The 17,655-nt window shown below is 44.3% G+C and overlaps 1 protein-coding gene across 1 annotated transcript in view; it reads left to right on the forward strand.

The window, feature by feature from the left end:
* Window positions 1-524: 524 nt before the first annotated feature.
* Window positions 525-17,655, forward strand: part of LOC126458607 (uncharacterized) — a 799,633-nt gene continuing 782,502 nt past the window's right edge. Inside the window, exon 1 of the mRNA XM_050095765.1 lies at window positions 525-722. Within this exon, the coding sequence (XP_049951722.1) occupies window positions 653-722 (70 nt within the window). The 5' untranslated portion in view covers window positions 525-652. The remainder of the gene's footprint in view (window positions 723-17,655) is intronic.

The following is a 17,655-nucleotide window of genomic DNA, read 5'->3' on the forward strand; positions in this document are numbered from 1 at the left end:
TGCATCCAAATTGCGTGAAAATGTAATCACGTGTTAGTTCTAGTATAATATATTTGTCCAATGAATACCCATTTATCATTTGCATTTCTTCTTGGTGTAGCAATTTTAATGGCCAGTAGTGTAATATTGATGATGTGAGGCAGTAATTCCTCTTATCTTGTACCTGTAGATAGCCAGCGAACTCGAGTGCAGTCTAAGTGCCCAGTTTGGTTCGATGCTCCGAAATACACTTCCACTCCGTAATGTATAATCACCACAGCGGTGCGAGCACTCCTTGTGCTGTTGAGGCACCGCTGAGTGGGCACTGCCGGTGTCGGTATTCGAGCTGGAACGCCGATCCCGTCGCCTCAGGAGGTGGGGGGAGGCGGCACGGAGCACGCATGCGCGCGGCCGCGCCGGCGTGCGCCGCGACGGCCCGCCGCCTCCACCCCCGCCGCCTCCACCGCCGCCGGCAGTACACCTGTGGCTGCAGACGCGACCGCCGCCGCCTGCAGCTCCGACGCAGCTCGCCCTGGTCCCGCGTGGCATGGCACGACGCTAGCCGCCGCCTCCAGCGACCGACGCCGCCTCCAGCGACCGACGCCTGCCGCCTGCCACCGCGACGCCAGTCACCCGCCTCTCGCCGTCGCCACAGCCACCGCCACAGTTGCCCATGGCTTTCTCCGGCGTCGCCTACCTGCTTCTCGCCTCTTCAGCAGCGTTCTTCAGCTACGGGCTAGCCGGTGAGTATCACTTTCTTATCTTCGTAGACATAAATCTCTGTCATCTCCTCACAAATACTCTCTGAACTAAATGTAATTTCATCTGATAACCAATTCAGGTGTATTGTCGGTGACTCTTAATTCTCATAACCGATCTCGAAAAGTACAATGTCCTCTTGTGGCAATCCAAGTCAATCGAAACAATGAAGTACACGAAATGATCCAAAAGCAGTGCATTGACTGTTATCATCGCTTCAATACTGAGTATGACAACAAGTAGGAGACCTATCATTAGTAACTCATGACCGAACTACTGCTCTAACAAGAACCGAAAAATATCGCTACCGTTCATTAGCAAGTTTAAATTACACTTTCCATAGCGTATTGTTGTACTATCCATCTTTTGATTTGCAGCTCCTTGTATTGGCCGTGTTCGCAGTTAAAATTTTTGGGATTTGAGTTCCGCCAGTTACGCAAAACATCGTTCTTCTCAGTACCCAAACATGTTTCGGCACCGCTGTGCCCTCATCAGTGAGTTTTCGTTTTTATTTATTCTGCAATGCGAACATTTTTGATACATGATTATAAAATTATGTGCAGTTTTAGTTCAAATAACAGATCGCTTGTTTTGGTAAATAACTTTACATTTGGCGAGCATGAAATTTCTGGACCACTTTTGTGTTAATTATTACAGGTAGCTTGTCATCTGCAACCAAACGATGTTGATGAAAAAGTGTTTTTTTTTCTTTTTTTCTTTTTTTTCTTTGCAGAAAGTTGACCTATCTCCTAGAGTGTAATTTAGTTTTGCGATGTTTTCGCACCTACTTTCGTATTTACTTACGTTTTTCGTGTGGCAAGCACTTCTATTATCCGCATCATGCTGAGATGTTGTGATGCACACGTATCTATAACAAGTATTTTTCGCAAATATCGTAGTAAAACGCTTTTCACTACACCAGAACACAGTGTGATTGTGGTTTGTTATGTGTCCCAGCACAGTCAGTGTTCATTTGTTCACCAGAGACTGATTAAGACAAGAAACTCCGATAAGGGTTTCAACTCCATATTCGCCCAATATGATGATTTACATTACCCTCGGTAACCCAAGAAAACCGGAGGTGATTATCAGAACGGTACCTTAAACATACAACGGCTGTTTGTGATTCCCATCCTTTTACAATAAACGTTGCCAAACCCTTTAGGGCTCGGATTTTGATCTGCTCATCCATTTTCACTTTGTGTAATTCCTTAAATAGCTCCAGAATAATGGCATAACGTTTTTCCTTCGCCCTTTTGTCCGAAAAGATCACAACCGTTGTGTTTTGCTCATATTCCCCACCTACGAGTGTGTTGCCCTCTGAGCGATGGACCCACCGAGAAAAATACACATTTTTACGACTGTCTCACATCATCACATGAAAACTTATCTTAATAAAATTCTCAGATCGGCAGTATTTAATACCATTATGGTATTTTTAATTTTTGAATAGTTATCATGCAAACTAAAAATTCTTCGACACAAAACGCGCTTTACGCTATTTGTACACTTACTGTACACAACACCAAGACACATACACTCGTTCGCGCTGAACGTTCTACAGCCGCAAGAGATGTTTGAACTGGTGACCCAGTAACATTATTTAGTATCTGTACATGATGTATTATCCAACAATCCTAATCACGACAGCACATGGATGCAACTTTCACTGATAGCAGTGTTTCTTTATAGGCTCATGCGATTTGATAACGTACAAATTATCTCATACTGTTAAAACAAGTCTGGGAATGACGTGCACACAAGAACTTGACTAAGATCGACAATTGCTTTGAACGACTAAAACTTCTGAATGTGACTATTTGGAATCATCTAAGTCTCATGAGCTTATGGCACCTATACTTGCCGTTGTACTTAATAATGTAGCGTAGAACAATAAAAAAGTAGATTAGAATTGCTGGCATGAAATATGTTCTTGTTTTCAGAGTTATCTGCAAAAGTAATTTATGTTAAATTCTGCGATATTCTGTGATAGTGCCACTAACTATGGTGAAATAGTACAGACTAGCGTTGAGATCAGCGCTTAATTCGTTTCGTAGTTTGGAAATGAATATTAATAGATGATTTTCCAAAGCCAGAGTGACGAGGAGCTGTCAGAACTTATGTAACATGTTTCCGATAAGCTAACTAACAGATTTTCTACAAACATTTCGTTATTACTAACTGTTATTCAAAATACTAATTCAAACAACTTCTTCGTATTTCATCTCCCGCATATTCGTCTCATACTTTATCGAAGTGTCTTCACAAAGCTTGCTCGACCCAGATTTAAAATACTGTGTTTCTGGATATTTTGTTAAATTTGTGACATTCCTGTTAGGTAATGGTAAAGAATAAATGTTACGGTAACGAATATGTCTGTCGACGTAAGAATAGCCAAATCATAGTCCGTAATCCCGTTACAGTGGACGTGGACATCCTATTTTTTTAAACTGTTGTGGTGATCCCCTTTTTTCTATAGGTAAGTCTCTCTGGACTAAGTATCTCTCGGTTTTCAACAGTTGGTACGGAGCCTCGCTCACGTATCGCTCATTGTGTTGATACGTTTGCTTCTTCTTCCCTTGTAAATTTTTATCACTTGGCTCGCTTGTTTTTAACTTTCTTAACTACTTCATTAAAAAAGAACGTTTCTAGACACAAACTGTAGCTCACCGAAAAAACAAAATATGATAACAGGGATACTGCCAAAAATAATATTTTTTTTTTTATAATTCATTCATGCCTGATGAATCCGAACTCCACCGAAGAAAAATTAAAAGTCCATTCGTAAATATTTTCTGAGTATATGGTCTCATGTTATTTGTCAGTAAATGAATTACGAGGGTAAGTCAATTATTATCCGCAAAATGGTTATAAAATTTTATTGTAATCAAGTAGGAAACTTACAAGAACATCATTTTTCGACATAGTCTCCTTGCGTTTCAACGCACTTGGTCCATCGTTGTAAAAGCTTCCTGATGTCCTCATAAAAGAAGGTTCTCGGTTGAGCTGCGAGCCAGGAATGCACCGCTTTTTTCACTGCTTCGTCCGAGGAAAATCGACGGCCTCTTAATGCCTGTTTGAGTGGACAAAACAAGTGATAGTCAAAAGGGACAAGATCGGGACTATATGGAGGATGATCCAGTAATTCAAATTTGAGTTTCTGGAGCGTTTCGGCAGTGTGGGCAGCAGTATGCGGACGGGCATTGTCTTGCAACTACACAACACTTTTTGACAGCAATCCCCGGCGTTTGCTGGCTTTAGCCTAGCAGTAATCCTCTCATTGCTACACTACTTATTAGTGTGTTCCATTACTGGAACTTGTGAGTACCAAAAAACCGCAAGCGTCAGTTTCCTGCGGACGGTTGGGTCTTGAACTTTTTCTTGCACGGCGAATTTGGATGTTTCCATTCCATATTCTGCCGTTTATTCTCCGGCTCGTAATGATGGATCTATGTTTCGTCACCAGTAATGATCCTGTCTAAGAAGTTGTCCCCATCGTTACCACAGCGATCCAAATGCTTTTTGCAGATGTCCAAGCGCGTTTGTTTATGCAACTGTGTGCGTTGTTTTGGGACCCATCTTGCACAAACTTTATGAAACCCAAGTCTGCTGTGGATGATATCGTAGGCAGAATCGTGACTAATTTTCAAACGATGTGCCACTTCGTCAATAGTTAATCGTCTGTCCAAGAGAATCATTTCGCTTGAACACTCAATGGTTTCTTCATTTGTGGCGGTAAACGGTCGTCTGCCTCCTTCATCGTGCGTAACACTTGTGCGACCAATTCGGAACTTTTCAATCCGTTGGTAGACACTCCATTGCGACATAACACTGTTCCCGTACTGCATCGAAAGTCTTCTACGAATTTCTGCGCCTGATACGCCTTCCGACTACAAAAAACGAATAACTCAACGTTGCTCATAGACAGTGGAACAGCCATGATTAACAGCACGGCAGCGATAACGAAACTAACCTAGCAGCTTGAAAATTGGGAAGATATAACAACAAATAAACAAAGCTCGCGTCATAAACGTAAAACTACAGTAGTAACAAAATATACAAAAATATAACTAAATTGCGCATGATAATTGACTTACCTTCGTAATTTGATTTCTTACTCTCGTTTATTTTTGTGTCCGTATTGCACTGGATATACTTGCACAACAGTGCAAATGGCGATGTATTGCGCTGTCGGTATTGTTTGAAAAGTAGTTCCCGTTGAAGACTAAAGTCCTCAATCTTGCATTCAGTTCCGCTCGGTTCTGTCTTGGGCTTATGGTTCCGGGAGCGTTAGTTGTGCTTAACGTTAATACGCAGCGGTATCGGCAGGCTCACTGATGAAGAGTTGGGTGACATGCAACTCGTGTGTTTGTTCAGTGAATGCACTGGCAGAGGAACGCAACGACACTATGTTGATTTGTTCCCGAAGCGACGAAAACCACATCACAGACGACGTCACCCGGTTGCATTCCCGTAAGTTGTCTGAGCAGAACACAGTAGCTTTGTATCTGAGGGTTCTTGCATTACCGATACTCCCCTTTCTGCGTTGTACGCTCTCCTTACTGCATATTAAAGGGTTTTTCACTGTTATGACGATATTTACGGCGGAAAAGGCGTAACTGTAATAACAAACCGAATAAATCATAATTACAATAAAATCACTATCGAACACTAGAGTAGGTTTCTCGTACCAAAACACTTATCCGAACAACTTCCGAAATTTTGTCCGTCGAGTTCGGATGCACAGTGTGCAACTACTTGTTATATCGACAAGACACCACGTATAGTCAGATGCTCATTCATTTGTGTATCTCAGCCAGCCAGGCAAGCCCTCCCCATTTTTCTGCACTTAGCCTATACAGGGTTCCTCTCCTGAGAGCTGTCAACCGCATTTTTTCTAGTGTTTCGGCAGATATTTGCAATTTTGGTTTTGCGATGGTATAGCTGGAGTCACCCAAACAAATACGACTCATCACGTCTTCCATGCGACGCCCAAAGTCGATAGAGAGCGACGGTTTGTTTTCCATTGCGAACTAAACTGTTTTTAATGCGGAATTTTATGTCCTAATTCGATAGAGCAGTCAGAAATTAGTGAAGAACGATGTTCGTTTTATCAGTTCATAGTAACAAAGACATTTTAACACGAAGAATAGCAAGTACTCCAGCACCGAGCGAGTAGCGCCGGTGCATGATGGTAGCAGACAGTGCGGCTCAGGGGCCTTACTCAGCCGCTGCTGAAGTACTGGCTATTCTTCGTGTTTCACTCTCCCTGTTAATACACACTGATAAAACGAATATCGTACTAGACTAATTTGGGGTCTCTCTATCGAATGGGCACGTAAAATTCAGTTTAAATAATAGCTTCCTTCGTAACGGGAAACAAATCGATGGGTTGCATCGACAATGGGCGTCGCATGAAAGATGTGATGAGCAGTATTTGTTCCCGGTGGCTCCAGCTACACGTCGCAAAAACGAAACTGCAGATATCTTCCGAAACACCAGAGAAATTGCCCCGGACGACTCTTATAAAGGATAGACGGTATAGCTGGAAAGGCGAATTTCCACTTGCATTCAGCGCTCTTGTGTAATCGTATTGTAACTGCCAAAACAAAACTTATCTACGTATAATTCGTGCTCGACTCTCTGATATAAGTAGGAACTTCTATAATAGATCGTGAGTATTATCTGCGAATATTTCTTCGGTTCCTGACATATAGATCACAATAGCTTGTCCGAAATACTGAAAGCGGTGATCATATCTGAAGCATGACACCGTACGACAGTGGCTTGAATTTATCGCTGGCAGACTGAAATCACAGTTTAATCGCTGGAGATCGCTCAATAAACAAACACGTTCTCAACTGTGATTCTTCAGTTTCTCCCGACGTATTTCTTGCTCGAACAATCCATGGATGTACTGCCGGTCCATAGTGTCTCTCTTCATGCTGCGATATATCTCCTCCCCGTAGAGGTATATGGTGTGATTCTTCAGTTTCTCCCGGCGTATTTCTTGCTCGAATAGTCCACGGGTGTGCTGACACTATGGACCGGCAGTACACCCGTGGATTGTTCGAACGTTCTCAACTGTCTAGTGCCGTGAATGGATTTTGTTTTTCATTAGTTTCACTACATTCATCTCGTTATGTTATTCGAATAAGAAACTGATTCAGATACAATATTTTGTAGACAACAATTTGTTTAAGATCGTCCTTTAAAATCGGTAGAGTAATAGAAATGAGATACGAGGAGTACATTGCTATATTGTTACTAGATGCTCATAAATATAAATCCATGCGTTCAGCAACCAGTTTGTAGCTTTCTGGAAGATTCAAACTGTATGCCAGACGGGACTCGAACCTGGGACCTCTGTCTTTCGCAGCCAAGTACCCTACCGACAGAGCTATCCAAGCACTACGCAGGACCCATCCTCACAGGGGCGGGAAAATGTTAAGCTGTGAGGGCAAGTCATATGTCCTGTTCGGGTAGTTCAGTTCTTGACGGCGAAAGGCAAAAGTACCAGATTCGATTTGTAGACTCTCCACTGTATTTTGTTTCTGTATAGAATTTAGCCCGACTTTATCTCCTACTCTATGAAATTCTATCTATTACCAAAACTATGTACCCAAAAACTGTTATCCAATTTAAACTCGTGTATTAGTCTATGACTAAACAGAACCTAGTTCGGACTGAAACGTAACTGATCTGAATGCAACTTGTCTTATATTAAATGCGCAACTGAAGTAAAACAGTTATCTGGCCCTACTCAAAATTTCCATTTGCCTCGCGTCTCTCGAAAACACAACAGCAAATAGCAAGCAGGCACATGCTAGCTAGATTTCCATTTCTAAATAAAATTTCCAACTGTTGCATACCACATGTCGTAATGCGTAGGTTAATTCCTATGAAATTATATTCCAAGACAACGATTTTAGAATGAAGTATGTATTCAAACGCCCACCTGACTAGCCGTGCGGTCTAAAGCACCGCTTCCCGAGCGGAAAGGCGTGCCGGTCCCCAGCACGAATCCGCCCGGCGGATTAGTGTCGAGGTTCGGTGTGCCGGCCAGCCTGTGTATGGTTTTTAAGGCGGTTTTCCATCTTCCTCGGCGAATGCGGGCTGGTTCCCCTTATTCCGCCTCAGTTACACTATGTCGGCGATCGCTGCGCCAACGTTGTCTCCACGTACGCATACACCATAATTACTCTACCACGCAAACATTGGGGCTACACTCGTCTGGTGTGAGACGTTCCCGAGGGAGTCCACTGGGGGCCGAACCGCACAGTAACCCTGGATTCGGTGTGGAGCAGCGGTGGGGTGAGTGGAATGCTGTAGCCTGTTGTGGGATTGTGTACCACCGAGGGCTACGGCGGGGACGAAGCCTCTCCGTCGTTTCTAGGTACTCAGTTCAATACATACATACATACATACATACATGTTTTCAAAGATCTTCACACGTAACATAGGTCTGAACAATACTATACTTAACAAAGTCAACAGTGATTTAAAGAGGGTACAATATCAACAGAGAATTTCCATAAAAATCAAACAGCTTACCCATTTAATATGTTAATGCATGACTCAGGAAAGTGGGGGTGGCCTTTCTCTCAGCTCTGAGCGAGTGAACAACATTAGCTAGCTACCAATAATTATTTCTACAAATTACGTGGGCAGTGCTGCAGTCTTACCTCAAACTCCTGCTCTTCAAAACGTAATAATATCACTCAAAATTTATATTCCCTTCGCTTTCCAATATATAACGCAACGGCCTTGCCGCAATGGATACACCGGGTCCCTTGAGATCACCGAAGTTAAGCGCTGTTTGGCGTGGCCGGCACTTGGATGGGTGACCATCCAGCCCCCGTGCGCTGTTGCCAGTTTTCGGGGTGCACTCAGCCTCGTGATGCCAACTGAGGAGCTACTCGACCGGATAGTAGCGGCTTCGGTCAAGAATACCATCACAACGACCGGGAGAGCGGTGTGCTCACTCCACGCCCCTCCTATCCGCATCCTCCTCGGAGGATGACACGGCGGCCGGATGGTCCCGGTAGGCCATTCGTGGCCTGAAGACGCTTTCCAGTATATACGTCATATTCATGCTTGCTGTTCTTTACAATAAATCTTTCTTCATCTAACAGATACAAATCACAAGTCAACACAGCACTATTAAATACCACACTTCAACTAAGGATACACCAGACTGAGCAGAGGCAACGACTGTGCCACGACAAGAGCAAAGACTGTTTAACAGTAACGTAACTTGCTCTCTCTCTCTCTGAGGTGCACATCGATAACACACAAAAACCAAAATGACATGACCATCTCACAGAGTACAGTCTACATCTACATCTACATTGATACTCCGCAAGCCACCCAACGGTGTGTGGCGGAGGGCACTTTACGTGCCACTGTCATTACCTCCCTTTCCTGTTCCAGTCGCGTATGGTTCGCGGGAAGAACGACTGTCTGAAAGCCTCCGTGCGCGCTCTAATCTCTCTAATTTTACATTCGTGATCTCCTCGGGAGGTATAAGTAGGGGGAAGCAATATATTCGATACCTCATCCAGAAACGCACCCTCTCGAAACCTGACGAGCAAGCTACACCGCGATGCAGAGCGCTTCTCTTGCAGAGTCTGCCACTTGAATTTGCTAAACATCTCCGTAACGCTATCACGGTTACCAAATAACCCTGTGACGAAACGCGCCGCTCTTCTTTGGATCTTTTCTATCTCCTCCGTCAACCCGATCTGGTACGGATCCCACACTGATGAGCAATACTCAAGTATAGGCCGAACGAGTGCTTTGTAAGCCACCTCCTTTGTTGATGGACTACATTTTCTAAGGACTCTCCCAATGAATCTCAATCTGGTACCCGCCTTACCAACAATTAATTTTATATGATCATTCCACTTCAAATCGTTCCGCACGCATACTCCCAGATATTTTACAGAAGTAACTGCTACCAGTGTTTGTTCCGCTATCATATAATCATACAATAAAGGATCCTTCTTTCTATGTATTTGCAATACATTACATTTGTCTATGTTAAGGATCAGTTGCCACTCCCTGCACCAAGTGCCTATCCGCTGCAGATCTTCCTGCATTTCGCTTCAATTTTCTAATGCTGCAACTTCTCTGTATACTACAGTATCATCCGCGAAAAGCGGCATGGAGCTTCCGACACTATCTACTAAGTCATTTATATATATTGTGAAAAGCAATGGTCCCATAACACTCCCCTGTGGCACGCCAGAGGTTACTTTAACGTCTGCAGACGTCTCTCCATTGATAACAACATGGTGTGTTCTGTTTGCTAAAAACTCTTCAATCCAGCCACACAGCTGGTCTGATATTGGGGCTACACTCGTCTGGTGTGAGACGTTCCCGAGGGAGTCCACTGGGGGCCGAACCGCACAGTAACCCTGGATTCGGTGTGGAGCAGCGGTGGGGTGAGTGGAATGCTGTAGCCTGTTGTGGGATTGTGTACCACCGAGGGCTACGGCGGGGACGAAGCCTCTCCGTCGTTTCTAGGTACTCAGTTCAATACATACATACGTACATGTTTTCAAAGATCTTCACACGTAACATAGGTCTGAACAATACTATACTTAACAAAGTCAACAGTGATTTAAAGAGGGTACAATATCAACAGAGAATTTCCATAAAAATCAAACAGCTTACCCATTTAATATGTTAATGCATGACTCAGGAAAGTGGGGGTGGCCTTTCTCTCAGCTCTGAGCGAGTGAACAACATTAGCTAGCTACCAATAATTATTTCTACAAATTACGTGGGCAGTGCTGCAGTCTTACCTCAAACTCCTGCTCTTCAAAACGTAATAATATCACTCAAAATTTATATTCCCTTCGCTTTCCAATATATAACGCAACGGCCTTGCCGCAATGGATACACCGGGTCCCTTGAGATCACCGAAGTTAAGCGCTGTTTGGCGTGGCCGGCACTTGGATGGGTGACCATCCAGCCCCCGTGCGCTGTTGCCAGTTTTCGGGGTGCACTCAGCCTCGTGATGCCAACTGAGGAGCTACTCGACCGGATAGTAGCGGCTTCGGTCAAGAATACCATCACAACGACCGGGAGAGCGGTGTGCTCACTCCACGCCCCTCCTATCCGCATCCTCCTCGGAGGATGACACGGCGGCCGGATGGTCCCGGTAGGCCATTCGTGGCCTGAAGACGCTTTCCAGTATATACGTCATATTCATGCTTGCTGTTCTTTACAATAAATCTTTCTTCATCTAACAGATACAAATCACAAGTCAACACAGCACTATTAAATACCACACTTCAACTAAGGATACACCAGACTGAGCAGAGGCAACGACTGTGCCACGACAAGAGCAAAGACTGTTTAACAGTAACGTAACTTGCTCTCTCTCTCTCTGAGGTGCACATCGATAACACACAAAAACCAAAATGACATGACCATCTCACAGAGTACAGTCTACATCTACATCTACATTGATACTCCGCAAGCCACCCAACGGTGTGTGGCGGAGGGCACTTTACGTGCCACTGTCATTACCTCCCTTTCCTGTTCCAGTCGCGTATGGTTCGCGGGAAGAACGACTGTCTGAAAGCCTCCGTGCGCGCTCTAATCTCTCTAATTTTACATTCGTGATCTCCTCGGGAGGTATAAGTAGGGGGAAGCAATATATTCGATACCTCATCCAGAAACGCACCCTCTCGAAACCTGACGAGCAAGCTACACCGCGATGCAGAGCGCTTCTCTTGCAGAGTCTGCCACTTGAATTTGCTAAACATCTCCGTAACGCTATCACGGTTACCAAATAACCCTGTGACGAAACGCGCCGCTCTTCTTTGGATCTTTTCTATCTCCTCCGTCAACCCGATCTGGTACGGATCCCACACTGATGAGCAATACTCAAGTATAGGCCGAACGAGTGCTTTGTAAGCCACCTCCTTTGTTGATGGACTACATTTTCTAAGGACTCTCCCAATGAATCTCAATCTGGTACCCGCCTTACCAACAATTAATTTTATATGATCATTCCACTTCAAATCGTTCCGCACGCATACTCCCAGATATTTTACAGAAGTAACTGCTACCAGTGTTTGTTCCGCTATCATATAATCATACAATAAAGGATCCTTCTTTCTATGTATTTGCAATACATTACATTTGTCTATGTTAAGGATCAGTTGCCACTCCCTGCACCAAGTGCCTATCCGCTGCAGATCTTCCTGCATTTCGCTTCAATTTTCTAATGCTGCAACTTCTCTGTATACTACAGTATCATCCGCGAAAAGCGGCATGGAGCTTCCGACACTATCTACTAAGTCATTTATATATATTGTGAAAAGCAATGGTCCCATAACACTCCCCTGTGGCACGCCAGAGGTTACTTTAACGTCTGCAGACGTCTCTCCATTGATAACAACATGGTGTGTTCTGTTTGCTAAAAACTCTTCAATCCAGCCACACAGCTGGTCTGATATTGGGGCTACACTCGTCTGGTGTGAGACGTTCCCGAGGGAGTCCACTGGGGGCCGAACCGCACAGTAACCCTGGATTCGGTGTGGAGCAGCGGTGGGGTGAGTGGAATGCTGTAGCCTGTTGTGGGATTGTGTACCACCGAGGGCTACGGCGGGGACGAAGCCTCTCCGTCGTTTCTAGGTACTCAGTTCAATACATACATACATACATGTTTTCAAAGATCTTCACACGTAACATAGGTCTGAACAATACTATACTTAACAAAGTCAACAGTGATTTAAAGAGGGTACAATATCAACAGAGAATTTCCATAAAAATCAAACAGCTTACCCATTTAATATGTTAATGCATGACTCAGGAAAGTGGGGGTGGCCTTTCTCTCAGCTCTGAGCGAGTGAACAACATTAGCTAGCTACCAATAATTATTTCTACAAATTACGTGGGCAGTGCTGCAGTCTTACCTCAAACTCCTGCTCTTCAAAACGTAATAATATCACTCAAAATTTATATTCCCTTCGCTTTCCAATATATAACGCAACGGCCTTGCCGCAATGGATACACCGGGTCCCTTGAGATCACCGAAGTTAAGCGCTGTTTGGCGTGGCCGGCACTTGGATGGGTGACCATCCAGCCCCCGTGCGCTGTTGCCAGTTTTCGGGGTGCACTCAGCCTCGTGATGCCAACTGAGGAGCTACTCGACCGGATAGTAGCGGCTTCGGTCAAGAATACCATCACAACGACCGGGAGAGCGGTGTGCTCACTCCACGCCCCTCCTATCCGCATCCTCCTCGGAGGATGACACGGCGGCCGGATGGTCCCGGTAGGCCATTCGTGGCCTGAAGACGCTTTCCAGTATATACGTCATATTCATGCTTGCTGTTCTTTACAATAAATCTTTCTTCATCTAACAGATACAAATCACAAGTCAACACAGCACTATTAAATACCACACTTCAACTAAGGATACACCAGACTGAGCAGAGGCAACGACTGTGCCACGACAAGAGCAAAGACTGTTTAACAGTAACGTAACTTGCTCTCTCTCTCTCTGAGGTGCACATCGATAACATACAAAAACCAAAATGACATGACCATCTCACAGAGTACAGTCTACATCTACATCTACATTGATACTCCGCAAGCCACCCAACGGTGTGTGGCGGAGGGCACTTTACGTGCCACTGTCATTACCTCCCTTTCCTGTTCCAGTCGCGTATGGTTCGCGGGAAGAACGACTGTCTGAAAGCCTCCGTGCGCGCTCTAATCTCTCTAATTTTACATTCGTGATCTCCTCGGGAGGTATAAGTAGGGGGAAGCAATATATTCGATACCTCATCCAGAAACGCACCCTCTCGAAACCTGACGAGCAAGCTACACCGCGATGCAGAGCGCTTCTCTTGCAGAGTCTGCCACTTGAATTTGCTAAACATCTCCGTAACGCTATCACGGTTACCAAATAACCCTGTGACGAAACGCGCCGCTCTTCTTTGGATCTTTTCTATCTCCTCCGTCAACCCGATCTGGTACGGATCCCACACTGATGAGCAATACTCAAGTATAGGCCGAACGAGTGCTTTGTAAGCCACCTCCTTTGTTGATGGACTACATTTTCTAAGGACTCTCCCAATGAATCTCAATCTGGTACCCGCCTTACCAACAATTAATTTTATATGATCATTCCACTTCAAATCGTTCCGCACGCATACTCCCAGATATTTTACAGAAGTAACTGCTACCAGTGTTTGTTCCGCTATCATATAATCATACAATAAAGGATCCTTCTTTCTATGTATTTGCAATACATTACATTTGTCTATGTTAAGGATCAGTTGCCACTCCCTGCACCAAGTGCCTATCCGCTGCAGATCTTCCTGCATTTCGCTTCAATTTTCTAATGCTGCAACTTCTCTGTATACTACAGTATCATCCGCGAAAAGCGGCATGGAGCTTCCGACACTATCTACTAAGTCATTTATATATATTGTGAAAAGCAATGGTCCCATAACACTCCCCTGTGGCACGCCAGAGGTTACTTTAACGTCTGTAGACGTCTCTCCATTGATAACAACATGCTGTGTTCTGTTTGCTAAAAACTCTTCAATCCAGCCACACAGCTGGTCTGATATTCCGTAGGCTCTTACTTTGTTTATCAGGCGACAGTGCGGAACTGTATCAAACGCCTTCCGGAAGTCAAGAAAGATAGCATGTACCTGGGAGCCTGTATCTAATATTTTCTGGGTCTCATGAACAAATAAGGCGAGCTGGGTCTCACACGATCGCTGTTTCCGGAATCCATGTTGATTCCTACATAGTAGATTCTGGGTTTCCAGAAATGACATGATACGCGAGCAAAAAACATGTTCTAAAATTCTACAAGAGATCGACGTAAGAGATATAGGTCTACCGCATCTGCTCGACGACCCTTCTTGAAGACTGGGACTATCTGTGCTCTTTTCCAATCATTTGGAACCCTCCGTTCCTCTAGAGACTTGCGGTACACGGCTGTTAGAGGGGGGGCAAGTTCTTTCGCGTACTCTGTGTAGAATCGAATTGGTATCCCGTCAGGTCCAGTGGACTTTCCTCTATTGAGTGATTCCAGTTGCTTTTCTATTCCTTGGACACTTATTTCGATGTCAGCCATTTTTTCGTTTGTGCGAGGATTTAGAGAAGGAACTGCAGTGCGGTCTTCCTCTGTGAAACAGCTTTGGAAAAAGGTGTTTAGTATTTCAGCTTTACGCGTGTCATCCTCTGTTTCAATGCCATCATCATCCCGTAGTGTCTGGATATGCTGTTTCGAGCCACTTACTGATTTAACGTAAGACCAGAACTTCCTAGGATTTTCTGTCAAGTCGGTACATAGAATTTCACTTTCGAATTCAATGAACGCTTCACGCATAGCCCTCCTTACGCTAACTTTGACATCGTTTAGCTTCTGTTTGTCTGAGAGGTTTTGGCTGCGTTTAAACTTGGAGTGGAGCTCTCTTTGCTTTCGCAGTAGTTTCCTAACTTTGTTGTTGTACCATGGTGGGTTTTTCCCGTCCCTCACAGTTTTACTCGGCACGTACCTCTCTAAAACGCATTTTACGATTGCCTTGAACTTTTTCCATAAACACTCAACATTGTCAGTGTCGGAACAGAAATTTTCGTTTTGATCTGTTAGGTAGTCTGAAATCTGCCTTCTATTACTCTTGCTAAACAGATAAACCTTCCTCCCTTTTTTTATATTCCTATTAACTTCCATATTCAGGGATGCTGCAACGGCCTTATGATCACTGATTCCCTGTTCTGTACATACAGAGTCGAAAAGTTCGGGTCTGTTTGTTATCAGTAGGTCCAAGATGTTATCTCCACGAGTCGGTTCTCTGTTTAATTGCTCGAGGTAATTTTCGGATAGTGCACTCAGTATAATGTCACTCGATGCTCTGTCCCTACCACCCGTCCTAAACATCTGAGTGTCCCAGTCTATATCTGGTAAATTGAAATCTCCACCCAGTCGCGGTTCGGCACAATTTTAATCTACCACGAAATCAGCATACACTCAGTGCAGCGTGTAAATTCATTCTGAGAGCAATCAGCCTTTTCCTTGATTCATATTCCACATTCCACCTAAAGTAGTATACCCTGTACTGCAGTAAATCCTTACACCACACGCTAATGACACGTGTCTTGCAAATCTTTTTGACGTCAAAAAGATGTATTGGCCTAAGGAGAGCCGCCCCTTTCTGAAATCCTACGCTCTCCGCTTTGCGAAATCTATTTAATTTTCCGCACGCCATTAGGGAGCCGGGCGGCCCGCCCTATACCCTGTATTTCCCCTGTGGTGTTTGCTGGCAGCGGTCCACGGTACGCGATGTTCGCCGTATGATTAACTGCCTCAAATACTCCCTCCAAGCGGAATGCGTTTTTTAATCATCCGCATCGCGACGTCCTGTTAAGCTGACGCATGGTTGCTGGAGATGAAATAGCTCTGTCATTAATTAAATGTCTTTGCGTTGGGCAAAGCAAAGAACGTATTCGAGTACACAAGCTTTTTTTCGTAATGTCACGCCGATTCCTTTTGCTATTCAGTTTATATAGAGACGTTGAGAAATCTTGGATGCCAGTCAGCAAAGTTCACCATACTTACCACTGCCATCAGTCATGCCGATGAGAAGCAGTCTTAGGATTGTGAAAAATTGGTTTCATTTCTCCAATCAATAACATCCTTGTAGCTACAGGGAGGTGTGCGAGAAACCGGCCTCGAATACAGCCTGCTCGCCTTTTACGCAGACGAACTGTTACCCGCCATGGGCAAATGCAACAACACGAGTGTCTCAACAGTTCATAGGCGAAGTAACATTGTTAAACTGTTCGCTTTGATCCTGTGTCCATTACACATGTTGTACAAATGGAGATGATATTTTAATTACTGACGACGCCTTTTGGCATAATTGTTTTATTATTCTCCAGTGCATGATGTAATTTTAGAAGTTTTACTTCTGATGAAGGTATATTTATATGTACCGAAACCTTGGTCAAGAATTTTAATAAAAAAAATTCTATCCTGCAACTGTTTTTGGCTGCCATCCTTTATTGTGAAGTTTCAAATGTTGAAATGTATTCCTTAAATTCAACTACTCAAAGTACGAAATGAAAATTTGTGGCGGTCTGGGTTGGTCCAGGGAGCATGTTCGGATATCCAAAGTGATAAGGTGGGAAATCGGGATTCAAGACCTGGTCCGTTACAAATTTTCATTTTTCATACGTCGCTATAAGAAGTACACCTAAACGTATAAATTTCAATTTCAGTTGCATTCCCCAGTGTACCACCCATCCTCCTCCCGATCAGCTAACAAGGAAGAGGAGAAGTCATCTTTTTCCAACATCGTAGTGAAGGTGGAATGCAATGAAAGTCTAATGAATACAGAATGCAGATTGATACCCTACTGTTACACCAACACGAAACGCAGATGATAGACGGGTATTCATTGGACAAATATATTATACTAGAAGTGACAAGTGATTACATTTTGACGCAATTTGGGTGCATAGATACTGAGAAATCAGTACCCAGAACAACCACCTCTGGCTGTAATAACGGCCTTGATACGCCTGGGCATTGAGTCAAACAGAGCTTGGATGGCGTATACAGGTACAGCTGCCCATGCAGCTTCAACACGATATCACAGTTCATCAGTCCGCCCCCGCTAGCTGAGTCATCAGCGCGACAGACTGTCAATCCTAAGGCCCCAGGTTCGATTCCCGACTGGGTCGGAGATTTTCTCTGCTCAGGGTCTGGGTGTTGTGTGGTAGTAATCATCATCCTTTCATCCCCATCGACTCTAGGTCGCCGAAGTGCCGTCAAATCGAAAGACTTGCACCAGGTAGCGGTCTACCCAACGGGAGGCCCTCGTCACACGACATTTCATTTTATTTCGCAGATCATCAAGAGTAGTGGCTGGCGTA

This window comes from Schistocerca serialis, chromosome 2 (assembly GCF_023864345.2).
Source record: "Schistocerca serialis cubense isolate TAMUIC-IGC-003099 chromosome 2, iqSchSeri2.2, whole genome shotgun sequence".
In the NCBI taxonomy this organism is placed as follows: Eukaryota; Metazoa; Arthropoda; class Insecta; order Orthoptera; family Acrididae; genus Schistocerca; species Schistocerca serialis.